Source organism: Sinocyclocheilus rhinocerous, unplaced genomic scaffold, assembly GCF_001515625.1.
Source record: "Sinocyclocheilus rhinocerous isolate Xijiao unplaced genomic scaffold, SAMN03320098_v1.1 scaffold3307, whole genome shotgun sequence".
In the NCBI taxonomy this organism is placed as follows: Eukaryota; Metazoa; Chordata; class Actinopteri; order Cypriniformes; family Cyprinidae; genus Sinocyclocheilus; species Sinocyclocheilus rhinocerous.
In genome coordinates this window covers 338,993-354,828 of record NW_015642050.1, presented here as the reverse complement: position 1 = coordinate 354,828, position 15,836 = coordinate 338,993, and the positions used below count along the sequence as shown (strand labels likewise).

At 41.8% G+C, this 15,836-nt stretch overlaps 1 protein-coding gene across 1 annotated transcript in view; it reads right to left on the bottom strand.

Moving 5' to 3' along the window:
* The window catches only part of LOC107755386 (kin of IRRE-like protein 1), a 46,229-nt gene that overhangs the window by 11,466 nt on the left and 18,927 nt on the right, over positions 1-15,836 (bottom strand). Inside the window, exons 2-9 of the mRNA XM_016572165.1 lie at positions 8,438-8,590; positions 7,317-7,466; positions 5,410-5,567; positions 3,594-3,744; positions 3,004-3,109; positions 2,617-2,765; positions 1,881-2,008; positions 219-345 (exon numbers count right to left, since the gene is read on the bottom strand). Coding sequence (XP_016427651.1) covers positions 219-345; positions 1,881-2,008; positions 2,617-2,765; positions 3,004-3,109; positions 3,594-3,744; positions 5,410-5,567; positions 7,317-7,466; positions 8,438-8,590 — 1,122 coding nt within the window. The remainder of the gene's footprint in view (positions 1-218; positions 346-1,880; positions 2,009-2,616; positions 2,766-3,003; positions 3,110-3,593; positions 3,745-5,409; positions 5,568-7,316; positions 7,467-8,437; positions 8,591-15,836) is intronic.

The following is a 15,836-nucleotide window of genomic DNA, read 5'->3' as shown; positions in this document are numbered from 1 at the left end:
ATAGAAGCTCATCAAGAAGCTCATCAATTAGGGAAGCAATTCACTGATCAGATAATTCACTTAACAGAAAAAAAATACAGCTGTTTGTTCCAAACCCTAGTAAGCTAACTAAAAACCGTGAACTCGTGTGGCTTTGAAACATAATTTATCACGAACAAAATTGGGAAAGAACGAGGGGAGAACAAAACAAATGAGATAAAAAGACATCATTTGGTTACCATTGACGGTTAGAGTTACATCTCTCTCTGCCACACCAATCCGAGGCACGATGGCTTTGCAAGTGTATGTCCCAGAATCCTCTTGTGTAACTGCCTTCAGCTGAAGGGTGTTACTATTGCTGAGCACCTGCTAAATAAAATGAACAAGAATAATCTGGTCAGATCTGCTGCTATACCAAGACATTTCTCCACAGAAGTGACCACAGATATAGGCATCAGGTAAGAGTTTGCCACAAACCACATGCCAATAATTTATTCCAACAGATTAGCACACACCAAATATAAGTATATACTTTCTATCAAATGTCTGTATGACAGTGCCTGTCTTTTGTAATATTTGTAATATTGATGTTTTTCACTTCCTGTTAAAGTCGTATCTTTCTAGCCAGTTCTGGAATTACAACATATACAACATATCAATATTTCCACAGGATTAAGATGGGAAGATGGTGTAGCGAGGCAGTGATTTTTTGTTCCAGACAGATCAAGCCGTGGCCCTCAGAGATGGCTATTGCCATAAGCACCAGTCATCCATTTCATTGTTCGTGGCTCACACAAGAGAAAGACCAATGCCACCAATACCAAGGGGAAAGCATTGACTCCGCCTGTAATTTTGTCTGCAGCAATCTTAATTACTGTCTAAAGCGCTCCAGCCTGGGTCCTCTGAGTCAACCCACTGCTCTAATTAAACCTACAACAATGGCAGTGTGGAATTTTCCAGAGTGTGAGCAGATACTTGTGCTCCTTCGCCTCTGCTGCACTGGTACACACACCACGGTCACTTGTTAGAAGCCATTGATCATTAGAGCACCCTCTTCCCCTTCCCCTACTTCCCCTTCTCGACGCCACCAAACTGTGATTAATCCGTTTAGCACTCGCCTCGATTTTTTATTCGCCAGCACTCATCGAATTAGCCAATTAATCCATATCTTGTGGCGATGAAGTAAACGCTCTACTTGTGGATCAGATCGGCCCATACTCAGGAAGGGTAGGGTGGAGGGATGTAATCATGGCAAAATAAACTGATTATCTCATCAGAACCTTCTGGCTTTTCAGCCTTAGCCTCCCACTCCCTCTCTCTATTTTTCCTTCCTCTCTCGCTTTTTGTTTGCTTTCTCAGGCTCTTTATGGAATCTGATTAAGCAGCAGCAGAGAAACACTTACAGCAGAATAGGCTGATGCATTTCACACATCTACTGGAGCTAAACTTTCATTTTAGGCTAGCAATCACTTTATCCATTTGCCAAACTCCTGTAAATGCGCCGTAAACAGAAAAGTCATCCATTAACCATCCAGCTCTGAGCAGAAAATCATTTTGTCTTTCCTGTACAGACAGGGGTTAAATTGGGATTTTGGAGATGGGTGATTCTGGTGCCAGAGATGAGATATGACATGAACTTGTTTAATGTAATTAACCTTTTTTAAGTGAATAAACTTAATGGAGATGGAATGTGTGTATTGGATCAAATAAAAACTGGACTGGGGTAACAAAAGATTGTCAAAAAAAAACACAAGTTGTTCTGAATCACTCCAACCCAATCCTTCCATACCCTAATGAAAAGTAATATACATCTAGAACTCATAGAATGAATTCAAATAGGATTGCTGTGACAGTTGTAGATGGTGTGCCATTTTTAGGAAAAAGAGAAGAGGTCACCATACCACACTGGAGCCTTGTTTAGTCCAGGCCAGAGTGAGGGGAGGGTTGCCTGTCCATGAGCAAGTGAAAGCAGCATCCATCCCTATGTCCACTGTCTGGGGTTTCGGTTCTGTCAGCAACCTGGGACCAACTAAAAATAAAAGACATGAATTCCCATTGTGTTTTAGTACATTTCAATGGAGTATGTTTTTGCAAGCACAAAACAAAAATGAAGCCCATTACAATGTTCTCATCCCCTATTAAGAATACAAGTAGGAAATGACGGTAATTCCAAGGAATGAATGTGGGAGGTACGTATGGCTCTATATTTTCGAAGGAAAAGATGTGACCGTGTATTGTTTACTTCTTACTTGTAAATGAAAATTTTTCATGCAGTGCCACGTTTACATTATTTAAGAGACTGATTATACCTAAACACCGCTGTTAGACTGTACTGAATGAAAATGTATCTTATTTAACAGACACTCCACATCTAAATCTGAATGGAGACCAAAATACATGGCTACAACAAAAAAATGATGAGTTACAAACTGATGTCATTTATCAAGCACTTTCTATTCAATGTTACTTATAGTAAAACAAACATCTCTAAAGGATATCCTCTTGATTTTAAGGACTTTTTTTATTTCCTTCCTTGAAATTTAGGATAAAGGAGAGACATACAGATTGAACATCTCCAATTTTGCTTTAACCAATTGTATATGTTATTACGGAGGTGGATGACAGAAAAGTACTTACATTGTACATCCACCAAGGTGCTGACATTAGTACTTCCTACTGAGTTGGACACCTCACAGGACACTGGGTCTGTGAAGTAAGAGTGGTCTACGGTCACCTCCAGGCTGTCACCATTGGCCTCCGAGATAGGAACCCCACCCTTGGACCATCTGTTTGCAACATGAACATGAAAATGCATTCATTTATTTGATTCACTGGTACATTCTTTGTGATGTTTCACCCTTTACAATAACAACTATTATTAACACCAAACACCGAAGCAACTGTGCACAAAGCATTTGATCTGTAATTTATATCCAATTTGGGATTTACTCTCAAACCTAAATCTGATGGAGTGGATAATCTGGGATTATGCATTGAGTCTGTTGTGATATTAGATGTGTTTACCTGTAACCTGTGATCTCAGGGTTGGCAGAGGCAGAGCAAATGAACAACACTTTTGCTCCCTCCATCACCGTCTGAGGCTGAACAGAGAGAGTCACAGACGGAGGATCTGGAAGGAAACATGCAGGATTAGATTCACTGCAGCAATAGAGGCTTTACAAATCCTTCCCAATGACTTCACTGCCAAGCTCCAGGTGTGTAAATGTAAGTCACAATCCTTTTTGAAAATCCATTCCCCTGTCCAATTACACGTCTTTTTTACCATAAAAAACCTTGCATATAAATAGACAATTGTACAGTGCCATACAAATATATTTAAACCAAGTCTCACATTTACTGAATTACTAATCTTACACTGAAATACCGCTCTCTGTGGTATTTTTAATGTGACAAAATGAATGTTTTTTTTTTCTAATGAGCCATACTTTTTATTTTAGGAAATACATTTTTTAATACATTAAAATACAAAGCACTTGTCATTTTCAAGTATTTGGAATACAGAAAAAAAAACAATTGGCCTTTACCTGCATAAATGAAATAAGCACCGCAAAATCTGCATCACAGAGAAAAATAAATACATAAAAACTACTCACGCTGAACACTGATGGTAACCGAAGTTTGGCGACCTGCAGGGGCGGCTGGGTTTAGGACCCTGCAGGTGTAGGTACGTCCAGAATCGCTGTCCTCAGGCACCATGGGTAGCATGCTAACCGCTGTTTCTCTCTTTCCATCCTCCATCAAAGTCTGAAAAGACAGTGATACGGTGTGAAACTAGTTAAAAAACTGAGACAGTATCAGTGCTGGTGGAACAAATTGCTGTAATTCTCTGAAAATAGAATGCCTCAATGAAATGTTCTGAAAATAATGTCAAAGGCGGCTCTTAACAAAACTATCCATAATTGTTATGTGTGACACCCTTTGGATTCAAATAAGACGAGACATTTGACAGACAGAATGGCTAGTGAAATGTTATTTCGCCCTAATGGTCTGTGTACTTCAGATACAAAACACACAGCTATTTCTCTCATCTTGTTATCACTGTTAAAATCACACAGACATGATAATCCTAATCTAATTGTCCTATATTTTCTGATGCAAGTCCTAATTTAATAAGGAATTCCCATATGCCCATAATCCCATTTGAGCTCAACTCTGTGCCAGCACCATAGGCTGAGCATTGCAGAGAATTAAAGCCGCCATCAGTTTAGTGAGGCAGGTGAGCATCTGTGTTTTAAGATGCTGCCGGGACCGTTCTGCCATTAGCACCTTTTCCCAAAGATCTGTCTATCAGCTCTTCCAGCTGCACGTCATCCTCGAAATCTATTTATTGTGCGTGAGAAATCAATACGCCTAAGTGGGGAGAGGTGAATTGCTGCCTGCTGAATCTACAAGACAGCCTTAATGGAGGATCAGGCACAGTTTTAGGTTTGAGACGATTGGAGGGGGGAAAGGCACACAGTGCTGTACTGGGGCAGGAGCATTATGGGAAGACAGTTCCCTGGAGAGCCTGGGGGCGAATCAATGGCAGGTCACACGCTTAGCCTCTGACGCGGTGAAAGCATTTTTACGCTAGATCGAGTGTTGACGCTGCCTGTCATCAGTCTTCCACTCACTGTCCTTTTCTTATTGCTCATCTGCTCTCTCCCACCAACTTGCCCCCCTCTGTCTACCTTTTTCCACATTCCTTCACTTTGTTCTTTATGTCTTCATGAGGCTTTCCATCTATTTTTTTTTTTCCATCTCAAATCAAAATGGCTTTGAGTTTTCCACCTCACTCTTAAACAATCTTCTCCTGTGTCCATTTTTCCCTCATCTACTTTCCGGGTTCCATCTGTCTTTCTTTCTCTCTCACTTTCCTCCTCTTCCCTCGATTCACTGCTGGCTCTTGCCCCCTTAAACGTGTCATTTAGTGTCGTTTAGCGTGGTCAGAGAGCATGACAAATGTGACACTTTCGCAGTTGCAGCCGGTTCACGCTCCACTGCACTTCCCATTGTGTTTCGGCATTGTTGTGGCTGATTTCCCCTCTCCTCTCCCACCCTCTCCATTTCTCTCTCTCTTTTTCCTCTCTCACTCCCTCTCTCCCTCCTTTGCTCTTTCTCTCTCAGCGGAAACTGTATCAAACGCTTATGCCTGTCTGAGCTTTGACATGCTCCAGTTATGCTCAAGTATTAGAGCAACAGCAAGAGTGAGAGAAAATAGAGGCACATAAGGAGGCAGCTAGGTTGGTTGGTTGATGAGGATGAGACGTACAGAGATTGAATTCAAGAGAGTTTTCGCAACTTTGAGTGTGCACTGTGTGATGGAACTAATGTGAAGGACAGGTAAGGGGCAAGACAGAGATCCTAATTTGTAATCAGCCATAGTGACTGTCATGCCTGCCATAAAGCCTGATGTGTCCACATTCTTACCTTTGTGTAGATGGCATCGTGCATTATCTCTCCATCTCGGTACCAGGTAATCTCTGCGGCAGGTTTGGCCCCAGATGCCCGGCATGTCAGGTTATGAGGAGTATGAGCTTTCAGGCGGACCACTGGTCCTCCCTCCACTACGGGATCTGAAGGTGGCACTGGAAAAATTAAAACACATTTTTTTACTTTTTTTTTTTTACACTAAAAAAAACAAGTGTCCTAATGACCAATAGACTATTGAGTATTGTGACAACTTATATGAGAGTATATTTGCCTAGTCCTGGCATAAATTACATGTACTGTACATGTAACTCATACATAGAGCCATACCCTAACCCCTTCCTGACTGCAGTGTGGAATCATTTAATTCTGCCAGTTTGACCTATACCGAACAAGCTGGTAAATGGACAGAGATTGACTCACTCTAAAAAAGAGGTTAAGATAGTACTTATGCCCTTTTAACATGGCTGAGATTTGCCATTATGAGTCTATTTACAGGCACTCCGCTGCAGGCCCGTTTCATCTGAATTACTGATTTGTTCATTTGTTTGCATGCCTGTGTGCAAGCCTTGGGCAAATAGTGTCTACCACTTTTGATGAAGGTGTCCATCTCGCAGTACGCATAGAAACGTGCAAAAAAAAAAATCTGTGGTACACTCTCTTCCGTCTGTCCTGTTCCTTTTCTCCGAACCAATTTCTGTTTTTGTATCAGAATTGTCAGAGGTCTTTTCTCTGGTATTGCCCAGGCGCTAATGGAATCCGTGTGCGAGGTGATTCTAATTTCCATGTGGATTCCCTCGACTGCACTCCTGCCGTTGACTTCTTTGACTCTGTTGGATTGCTTTGGTCTCATCCGGCTGCACTGATTTCCCCACATGCCCCTACGTGCACGTACACACATGAACGCTCACATATACGTGCACACACACACCTCATTCCCTTCACACAGGAGCTGGCATATTTGTGACGCTCTAGTCTGGGAATTCGAACAGTGCGCCAGACATTGGCAGTGTGTACAAAGGCTATTGTTGTAGCCCTACTTTTCTTTGATGAGTCTGTGTGGCTGTGCCAATTTTGTTCAATTAGAGGCAGAATTATTTTTATTGTGCAGTAACAAACTTGGCCTTTATTGCTCTCATAGTGCTAAATCTTTAACATCTCATATTTTTAGCCCTTGATATGCTTACTCCGCAGGGGAAATCTATGTTTTTCAGCTAATATAAAGCACGGCTGTGTCCAAGTTGGGCCACCAGGTGTCAGCAATGTAGCACTGAGCTGAAATCCCTACCGATCATTCCCCCCTCCTCGGTCCCCCTACCCCCGCCCCCTGTCGCTAAATGCCGGAGAATATGTAGATCAATCACTTTGCGTTAATGTAAAAGCAGCCTTGCGGTTGATGAATTCTGTGAGTCACTGTAGAATGTGCTAACTGTGCAGACTTTGACTTTTAACCATTCACGCAAGTCATTTGTGACTGCTGCAATCACATTTCCTTGGCCCTTTACCGTGTTAAGTGTCAGTAGGCTATAGAGAGGGAGAGGGAAAGAAACAGTGAGTTGGGGGTTGGATATTTTCCTCAGTGTTTCTGTCGACTCGGTTTTGCTCGGTTTGAAAAAATGAGTTCTGTTGGGGCGAATAAATAATGAAGGCTTGACTTATGATTGCATGGGGGTGGGATCTCCGAAGTGTTTTATGTGGAGCAGAGAAATTTGCAGTGTTACACATTTGAGGCACTAGTTTAAATACTGTTAATGAAATTGGGGACTATGAGGAATGCTCTATTCCCTCCGCTTTTAATCAGTTGCAGGAGAGCTATATTGCAGTGGTTTCTTCTCGCTTTCAATCACACTCACTCACTTATATCACACACACACACACACACACACACACACACACATAGTTCTTACCCAGCACCGTCAGTTTGGCTCTGTGTGATCGCAACCCAGCCTGTGTGGCTTGACACTCGTAGACTGCATCATCGCCTAGCTCAGCTGAATCGATCACCAAGCTGTGCTCTCCTGATAGCAGGTCTCCCATCAGAGAGTAACGTACCCAACCTGATCCACACAAAATTCACTGTTAGAGATATACACATACATATTGCCATCACAGATAGGGCTAGTTTTGAGACCCTATTCTATGCACATTAAAATCTTTGTGTGACTTGGTCAGTGGCAACATGTGAGGTGCCTTGCTCATGCAGCCAGCCAAAAGAGACTATCTTAACTGTCCAGGTTGTTGCCTTCAAAGCTGCTGGGGAAATCATTTTAAATGTCAATGCGTGACATGAGCGGTGATTGATTCTCCACCTCAACCTGAGCAGACGGCTGAGATGATTAGACAAATTAAATGCTAGTTTGCATTAGCTGGGTGTTTGTTTGTTTGCCTTCCCTTTTCTTCACTCAATAGAGCCGAAGAAGTGAAGCAGTGACATTACTCAAACACACATCCGCTGCAGAGAAGGGATGCTGCCCTTTACCTGCCAATCTATGATTGGTTTTATCTCCCAGCTGTTAATTGGAAAGAAAAAGATGAAGATAAGTGAAGACTAAGCCTTGGTAAATGGACTTCAATAAGCATTGTGTATCTCCTGGGGGAACAGCATCATTTCTGCCTTGCTACTTGCTCTAAATTGGGTTGACATATAGGAAAGTGGGTTTCTAGCTAATTACAAACCAGCGCACCATTTAGAAGCACCTTGAAAATTAATTATGTTGACTTCATTTTTTCCCCTTTCTACTTAATTTTTGAAAATGACTCAGTGTTGAAAAGCACTGTTGAATGGAATGACTCCTTGCTACTTGCTCTAAATTGGGTTGACATATAGGAAAGTGGGTTTCTAGCTAATTACAAACCAGCGCACCATTTAGAAGCACCTTGAAAATTAATTATGTTGACTTCATTTTTTCCCCTTTCTACTTAATTTTTGAAAATGACTCAATGTTGAAAAGCACTGTTGAATGGAATGACTCTTGACAATTTTCTCAGATAATTTTCCTTGTTTGTTTGGCTTTTGTACAATTCTTACCTGGTAGGTCTCGTTCACCGCCTAGTGCCAAGCCATCTTTGGTCCACTGCACCATACCCCGGTATCCCACAATCACACAGGGTAAGGTTACTGATTGGCCAGCAACCACTACTTGGTCCTGGGGCTGCTGAGAAAAGTAGGCTGCTTGAGACACTGTAGGAGGAAAACACACACACACAAAACATTAATAATTTGGTTGTTGTTTGATATTGTGATGCAAATATGTGTAATAAGCACAGTGGATCTATCTAGTGGATCACAGACTGTGCACATACAGACCACACACGCACACACATAGGTCTGTATGTGCATGGTCTGTGTGGACACTACCGATGAAATTTACATCAAACACTGTAAAACTGAAGCATCCTTAAGTTCTTAAGACTTCATAACATTGTTCAAATGCAGTGATAGGCTTCAGTCTACCATGTCCTGCTTTCAACAAATTGGTTAAAAAAAGGCATGCCCATTGCATTTATTCTGTTTGTGTTAATGAGTTTTTCTTTAAATGTTTTAATGTAGAAGTGCCACCTTTCTTTGTATCAGTCTGGCTGTCTGAAATGGACCAGTACCTAGTTGGATCACCATGGTAAACTGCAGCAAGACTCTTCCTCCTAATGCTGAAGCCTATCTGTGATTTTGCTCTAACCAGTCCAGCTTTCAGGTCAGTGATTTTGTACAGGGAGTGAGATGGGAAAGCACAGAACACATTAGTGCGATAGTATATTAGTGCTGAATCAGCAAGAGCCATTCCAGCTCACATTCACCATCTCTCTGCAGCTGGTAATACTCTTCCAGATACACAATGAAACACAATTTTCCTTGCAATACCCATGCACTGGGCTCTAGGAACATATTACCCTTTTACACTGATCTAAAATCACTTTTGCCTACCCAACACACTCTTTTAAGTGAATTTTCACAACTGGCCACATGCTGTGCTAGTTTTTTTTTTTTTAGCCAAGACCAGCAAGTGGTATTTTGCTAAACTACTGTAATATTATTACTTTTGTAATGCGTTACTCCCAACACTGTAACTGATAGATGCAGAAAAGGCTTGTTGCATCATCTTCTGGTTGGCAGGAAAAAAAACACAGTCCATAACACGTTTTACAACAGTTTGGTTTTCTGCACTTGGCAAGGGGTCTAGGCGTCAGCTGGTCATAACTTATTTAACTCTTTCCTATGCCCATATGGCAACCTGCATAGAATGACATGGAAAGTAATGTCCCGTTGAGCCAGAGAATCTGTTACCACTTCCCAGGGTGGGGGAAGAGGTATTTTTCAGTAAAATTGCATGTTAAACAATCAAAGGAGCTTTCAGCGTCCCATGAGAGCCCTCGTCGCGGGCTGAGAAAGGCACCTGCTGCCTTACTGCCTTCCCTCTATTTTGGCTTTGCTGCCATCTTTCTTTCTCATTTTTAAACACTTTCTGCTCTTTCTTTTCTGTGTTATTTGCATAGAGACTCTCTGTTTTACTGGAAAATCGCAATAAATGCACCCAGATTAAACAACAAACAGCCTTCTCTCTCTCACGATCCCAATCACTTTTATGCACACACATTGCCTTCTTACACACATTTCTGTGTTTCTCCATTGCAAGAGCCTTATGATTGGATCTGGTGCATCATGAGCCCTCTTGAAAGTAGAAAGATGGCAACCATCCAAAAGTAACTAATCCATTCACATGAGATTTCAGAGAAAGTGAGGGGGAAAAGAAAGGTTTTAGAAGGGGTGGGCTGTTACTGGTTCTTCAAAAAGAAATGGACCGTCCCCCCATTTTTTCTGCCTTTCCTCCTCTTTCTTTGCCCTTTTATTTCTATGTGGTTAAATAGGAGAATAGGGTGCCAGTGGTGGATAAGGAGGGATCTATTCAGCTGGTGCTAAACCCCTCTGAAACTTCTGTCTTTGGGCCAGGGGTGTTTAAACAGACAGGGTAGGGGCCCCGGGGTGGGGGGGTGGAGCAGCAAGACGGTGAAAGGAGGGCAACATACGGTGCCCAGAAACACACTATTGTCCTCTTGTCCCTTGGTTTTAATAGGCCTCTTCATTTCCAATCAATCCTGCTAAATGCAAGTTTAATAGCTTTTCAATAGCGGCTTTCCCCCCCCTGAGGGAGCCTAGGATTTTCTTTCTCTTCCATCCTCTCTCTCTCTCTCTCTCTCTCTCTCTCTTCATCATTCTCACTGCATTTCTTTGAGCTGAAAAGGGGCTTCCGAGCTTGGCTGACAGAGTTTGGTCGAGACTCAATTATCCACTCCATCAAGGGGTGCAGCAAAGACCATCCACCCCCTAACCTCCTACACAACTCCACACCGGTGTTCTCTCTCAGAAACATAAGCTCTTTCCCTCCGAGGCAAAGGCCAATGAAGATTTCAGGTCTTTTCAGACTTGCTCTTTTCTCACACTTGTGCTGACAGTCCTCTTTTCTTCTATTGAGGATGGACACAGCCAGACGGGAGAAGAAATACAGAGTAGAGGACGACACTGCAATAAAATGGAAGTACCAACTTTCTAATGGGCAGGCAACCTGGTATGTTAAAACACAACTGACAAATAGCCATTTTAAAATGTAAATGAAAATGGGAGAAAAACACAAATCATGCCTAATTTTGACACCTACTATTTACTATCACCCTCAGATCACCCTGCATGAGAAGGATACCAATGCTCAGAAATAGTCTTCCAAAGAGTTACCTAGTTTAGTTTTTTCCCTACTTCATTATTCAAATATTACTTTAGTATTAAACATTTTTCTTTGTTTCTTTGTATTATTTTCATGCTATCATATGTATTGTCTGTTATTGTGAAAAAAGAAAAAAGTAGACAAATTCAAAATGATCAGAATCAAAGTAGCAATTACCTGTTTATTTTTGGAAACAGACTTATCGAAGCCCTCCATGACACATGATTTTTTTTCCTTTTCAAAAAAGGACATGAGATCAAAAATAGCTAAATATGACTCTTCTGTCAAAAACAAAACTCTTTTTGACAATATTATTAGCGGCGGTATTTCTAAGTCAAACCTTTAACTGTATGTTTATGTAGAATCTTTCTTTTTTGTACAGTCCTGCCATCCCTGGAGCTCCACTTTTATGAGATATTGAGTCTCTTTGCAGATACTGTAATAGTGTTGTGCTTCTGGGATTCTCCATTTTTGCATCAGGTACTGGATGAACATCGATTGCAATTAAAGAATCTTGCCCCAGCATCTAAATGTTTACGAGCTGTGATAATTCATAAGGATGAGCCGATATTTAAGGGCTTTTGTACATTCAATAGTTCCTCTTTAGACCCCTCACTGAGTTGTGCCTCTGTGCATGTCTTTAATCACTCTCTCTCACACACACACAAGACATTCACAGTTTGCATTCGGGCCCATTTATAAGTTATGCACCCGTATCAATGCACGCACCAGGCCGTATGAGCAAAACCAAAAGCATCTTTATTAACCTTGCAATGCATGTAGACATTCACAAACACAAGTCCACATATACAGCGAAACGAGTTCACACCACGGGAGTGATTCAACTCTCTCCAAATCTTGCTCCAAGAGAAGCTCAACAAAATATCACGTCTGGTTAATGAGTCATTTCAAATTGGAATAATTCCTCCTTGCTGAATTAGCCAATTCTTTAACGGCATGTTAGCGGCTTAATTACATGAGTTCGTTCCTGACAGAGAAGAGAGGGATGAAAGAAGAAAAAATGAGACTAATAAAAAGGAGGAGGTGTTGAGACGAAGAGGAGCAATGGAGTAATTTTTTTTAAGGTAGACCCTTTTGAGGTTTTCTAAGCCGTTCCTGCTTAGAGTGCCCTTAAGGAAAGAACAAATACTGATTTAACATTAACAAAAGTTAAACGGTAAAAGAAAATGAATACAAAATATAAAAAAGGATAATAAATATTGTACTTACATAATGAGCAGGTCAGACAAAAGGCTTGGTATTAACATGGCTGTCTGGCTCATGCAATGTCATTACAAGGTACCATAACAAATAAAGTGGTGCGTGGGATAAGACGGAGAAAGCCGTCTCTAAAACCTATGTTGTGATTTGCTCCACAGTGTGTGGTATCTGCGTGTGCCTGTGTGTTTATGCGTTCCCCCTTCCCCTAGTAACAAGGTCACAACACACTTGGCCTGATACACTTTAATCCGGATTTTTTCAAAATGGAATATCATTTCACGGCACTGGATGGAAGCAGAGAGGAGTGTGTGTTCATGTGGTGGCGTAAATAGGGCAGGCGTGCTGTGGGGATTGCGGCTCACATTTAGTTGTTACTTTGACACAGTGACTTTGTCTTTTTTTGTCACACGTTAAGGGCAGCTGCAGCTGGGCCTGACATGAGCATGACATATTAAAGAGCTTTGCTTTTTTTCTCTCACTCTCCCCTACTTTCTCCAGACTGTTTTTAGAGCCTAGGATGCATCTGAGGAGAGAGCCATGCACTCTGCCTCACTGGGACAAACAGATGTTAGCAATGATCCCTCTCTGGTCTACCTTCACTAGAGACAGCAGGGAGTCTTGATGGTATTAGTAAATGTGTATGTTTGTGTGTGTGGCACTTGGTTTCGCCCCTGGCACATTTGCAGATAAATAAGAATATTTATCCCATGTCAAGCCATATTTAGTCCTCCTTCAACCTCTTCACTGTTTGTTCTGACAACTCTGATTGTAAACAGTGAAGATGTTGCAGGAGGGTAATACAGCTCACATGGATTCATGATCATGCTAAAATCTATGTAGAGAGATAGATAGACACTGCTTTGCATAGACCAATAAGTCAACACATTTTGCAGTTTTGTTCATCATTTCATTGTTTGATCGGTTCAGCAAATGCAGGCGACTCGCATTTGAATGCAGATAAAGTTATATCTCAATCAAATTCATTCCACCATTGCCTGTCCTGTAAATAATAGAAAAGCCAAAATCACCGAATTGTTCAATTCACCCTTTTCGTAGCCTGCTCTTCTATTAAGTTCAAACAGCATTAAGTTCAAAAGACTCGACTAGAGAAGAGATAGGCATACAAGAAAAAGAAGGGTAAAGGGGTGGATGAGTGCAGTGGAGAAAAAGAGAAAACTAGTGTGAAAAGTAACTTGCTGGAAATAAACAGGGCTGGCTAAAAGCGATCCATTGTGCCTGCTTCAGATAAGGCCACTAAACCCGAGCTGGAAAGAGCTGAGCTCCATTCTGCGCCATGGAATTATCCTTTTGTTTGGTGTGGGTAGACTCTATTGTTTCATTCTCATTGTGGTGTGTGTGTGTGTGTGTGTGTGTGTGAAATAGTTTAAGCACATGTGAATATGTGTTATACCAAAGTCCTTGTAACATTCTCTAGGCTGCATCTGAAAAGCCTCCCTTGTAAACATAGCCGTCTCCTCTACCTATGTCCAAACAAACTGAACTGAGGGCCACTTGTATTTGCTTCTGCAGTTTCAGAACCTGCCACATTTCATTCCTTTCTTCTCTCCCTCGTTCTTGCTTTTCCCATTCGCCTGGTCTCATCTTCTGCGCCTTATCTCCTGCCTCACATTCCAGTCGCATCTTTCTCCCCCTTTCTTTCTCACTTTCAGTGTTGTTTTGTGTCTAAATTGCAGCCTAACAGCTTTTTAAGAGCTGTTTGCAGGGGTTTAATCCTCCTAGCCTCTTATTCAGTCTGTAGTATATTGTAAGCATCCTGGCACCGTGCAAGACCCTTTTCAAAACGACCATACAGCTCATCCATCCATCACACCTTCTTCTCCTGTCCTTCCCTCTCTTCTTCTAGCCCCTCCAATCCCTTTAGTATACCCCCACTTTTTCTTTTCCCTCCATACCTCTCTCTTTTCTCCTGTCAACCAAGCCTGATCCCCGGCATCAATGCTGAGCAGGGCCCTTTTCACAGTTACATAAGGTGTGACAAATTGTTGATTTGCCTTCTTCATGCCTGTTTCTGCTCCTCTCTCCGCATTCCAGACACCCTGTCCCTCTCACGCACCCTCCCTATCCCTGTCCTTTCTCTATTTATCAGCATGAAAATTGCAGGGGTTCAAGTCAGCCTGTCGACAGAAAGAGTGAAATGGGGGGTCCGCAGCGGTAAGAAAAAACAGAGAATAGGACATAAGAGATTCCAACAGGGGTGGAGAAGGGAAGAACAGGCTTCTGACAGACAGAGGGCTCAAAAATGCCTATGCTTTTGAGAGGAAATGAAGGAAATCTATAATCAAGCATCTCACCCTACAGTTATTTCTCACTGTCTTATTCTCTTTCTATTATAATTCTATTATAGTTTCTCATAGTTAGGGTTAGGGATTTGAACAAATCACTAACATTAAGTATTAAGCTGAGGATGGACATAATTATTTCTATTTACATTTGTTCATTTTGCAGATGGTTTTATTCAAAGCGATGTGCAACACTCAAATCTTGTGCCTTGTTGAAGAGTGTTGTGCTATTGCTTTTCTAAGTGATCACACTTGGCAAATGATAAGCCATCTAGATACCTGGGTCAAAATAAGTAATCACCTAGAAGCCATCCAGACCAACCACCCAAAATACCCTAACAACCACCAAGAACACATTAGCAACCATGTAACTTCCTAGCATTATGGCAGCAAGATTTGCAAAGGAAAGCATTTTTAATCTTGGCCTGACAACAGAGGGTAGCAATGACCACATCATCAGATCGCGTCAACCCCGCCAGGTCAGATAAGAAGGGCGACCGATAAATCCTGAAATGAGAATGGTACTGAAATATGCATCTATGTATGTGTGTGTGACACTTAGGCTGTCTGTCACGCACTCCTCTCTGCTGTGCCGCGTCTCTGGTGAGCGTCAGAACTTTTCCAAGTGTCATTATTCCAGCGTTCCCATTCTCACTCTCCCACTTCAGAGTCTAAGAACTCCTCTACTCGCAGACGGAAAGCTCTCCGCTAGGAACACAAAGAGGCTGGGTAGAAAAAAAAAACTAGAGAGGGAAGGAAGAGGGGGAGGAAGAGATTGTCTCTACACATCAGCCAACTGTCTTGACAAGATGTTGATTGAGCCAGTCTTGTCATTTCATTCCTGCAGGTCTCCTGGTATTTTCTGGAGATTGTTATTGCTGCTGCTCTCCCTTCTCTCACTCTACTTTATCTACTGTCTGTGCCGCCGTTCTCTAATTCTCTCTTTCCTACAGCATGCACCAATCTCCCTTTATCTCTCTCTTGCTTGCTCTCTGTTGCTTAGTGTACAGTATGATCTAAGATCTAGTATGCTTTTAAATCATTAGCGTTGTGCGCTCTTTCCATAAATATGTGGGTTGCTGTATGCACCAACACCTTCACAATGATGGAAACATCTACAATCGGTCCGACTCTGATGGGCCTCATTCACTGAGAGGAAAAATAAATAAAGACAAATTAATAAATAAATAAA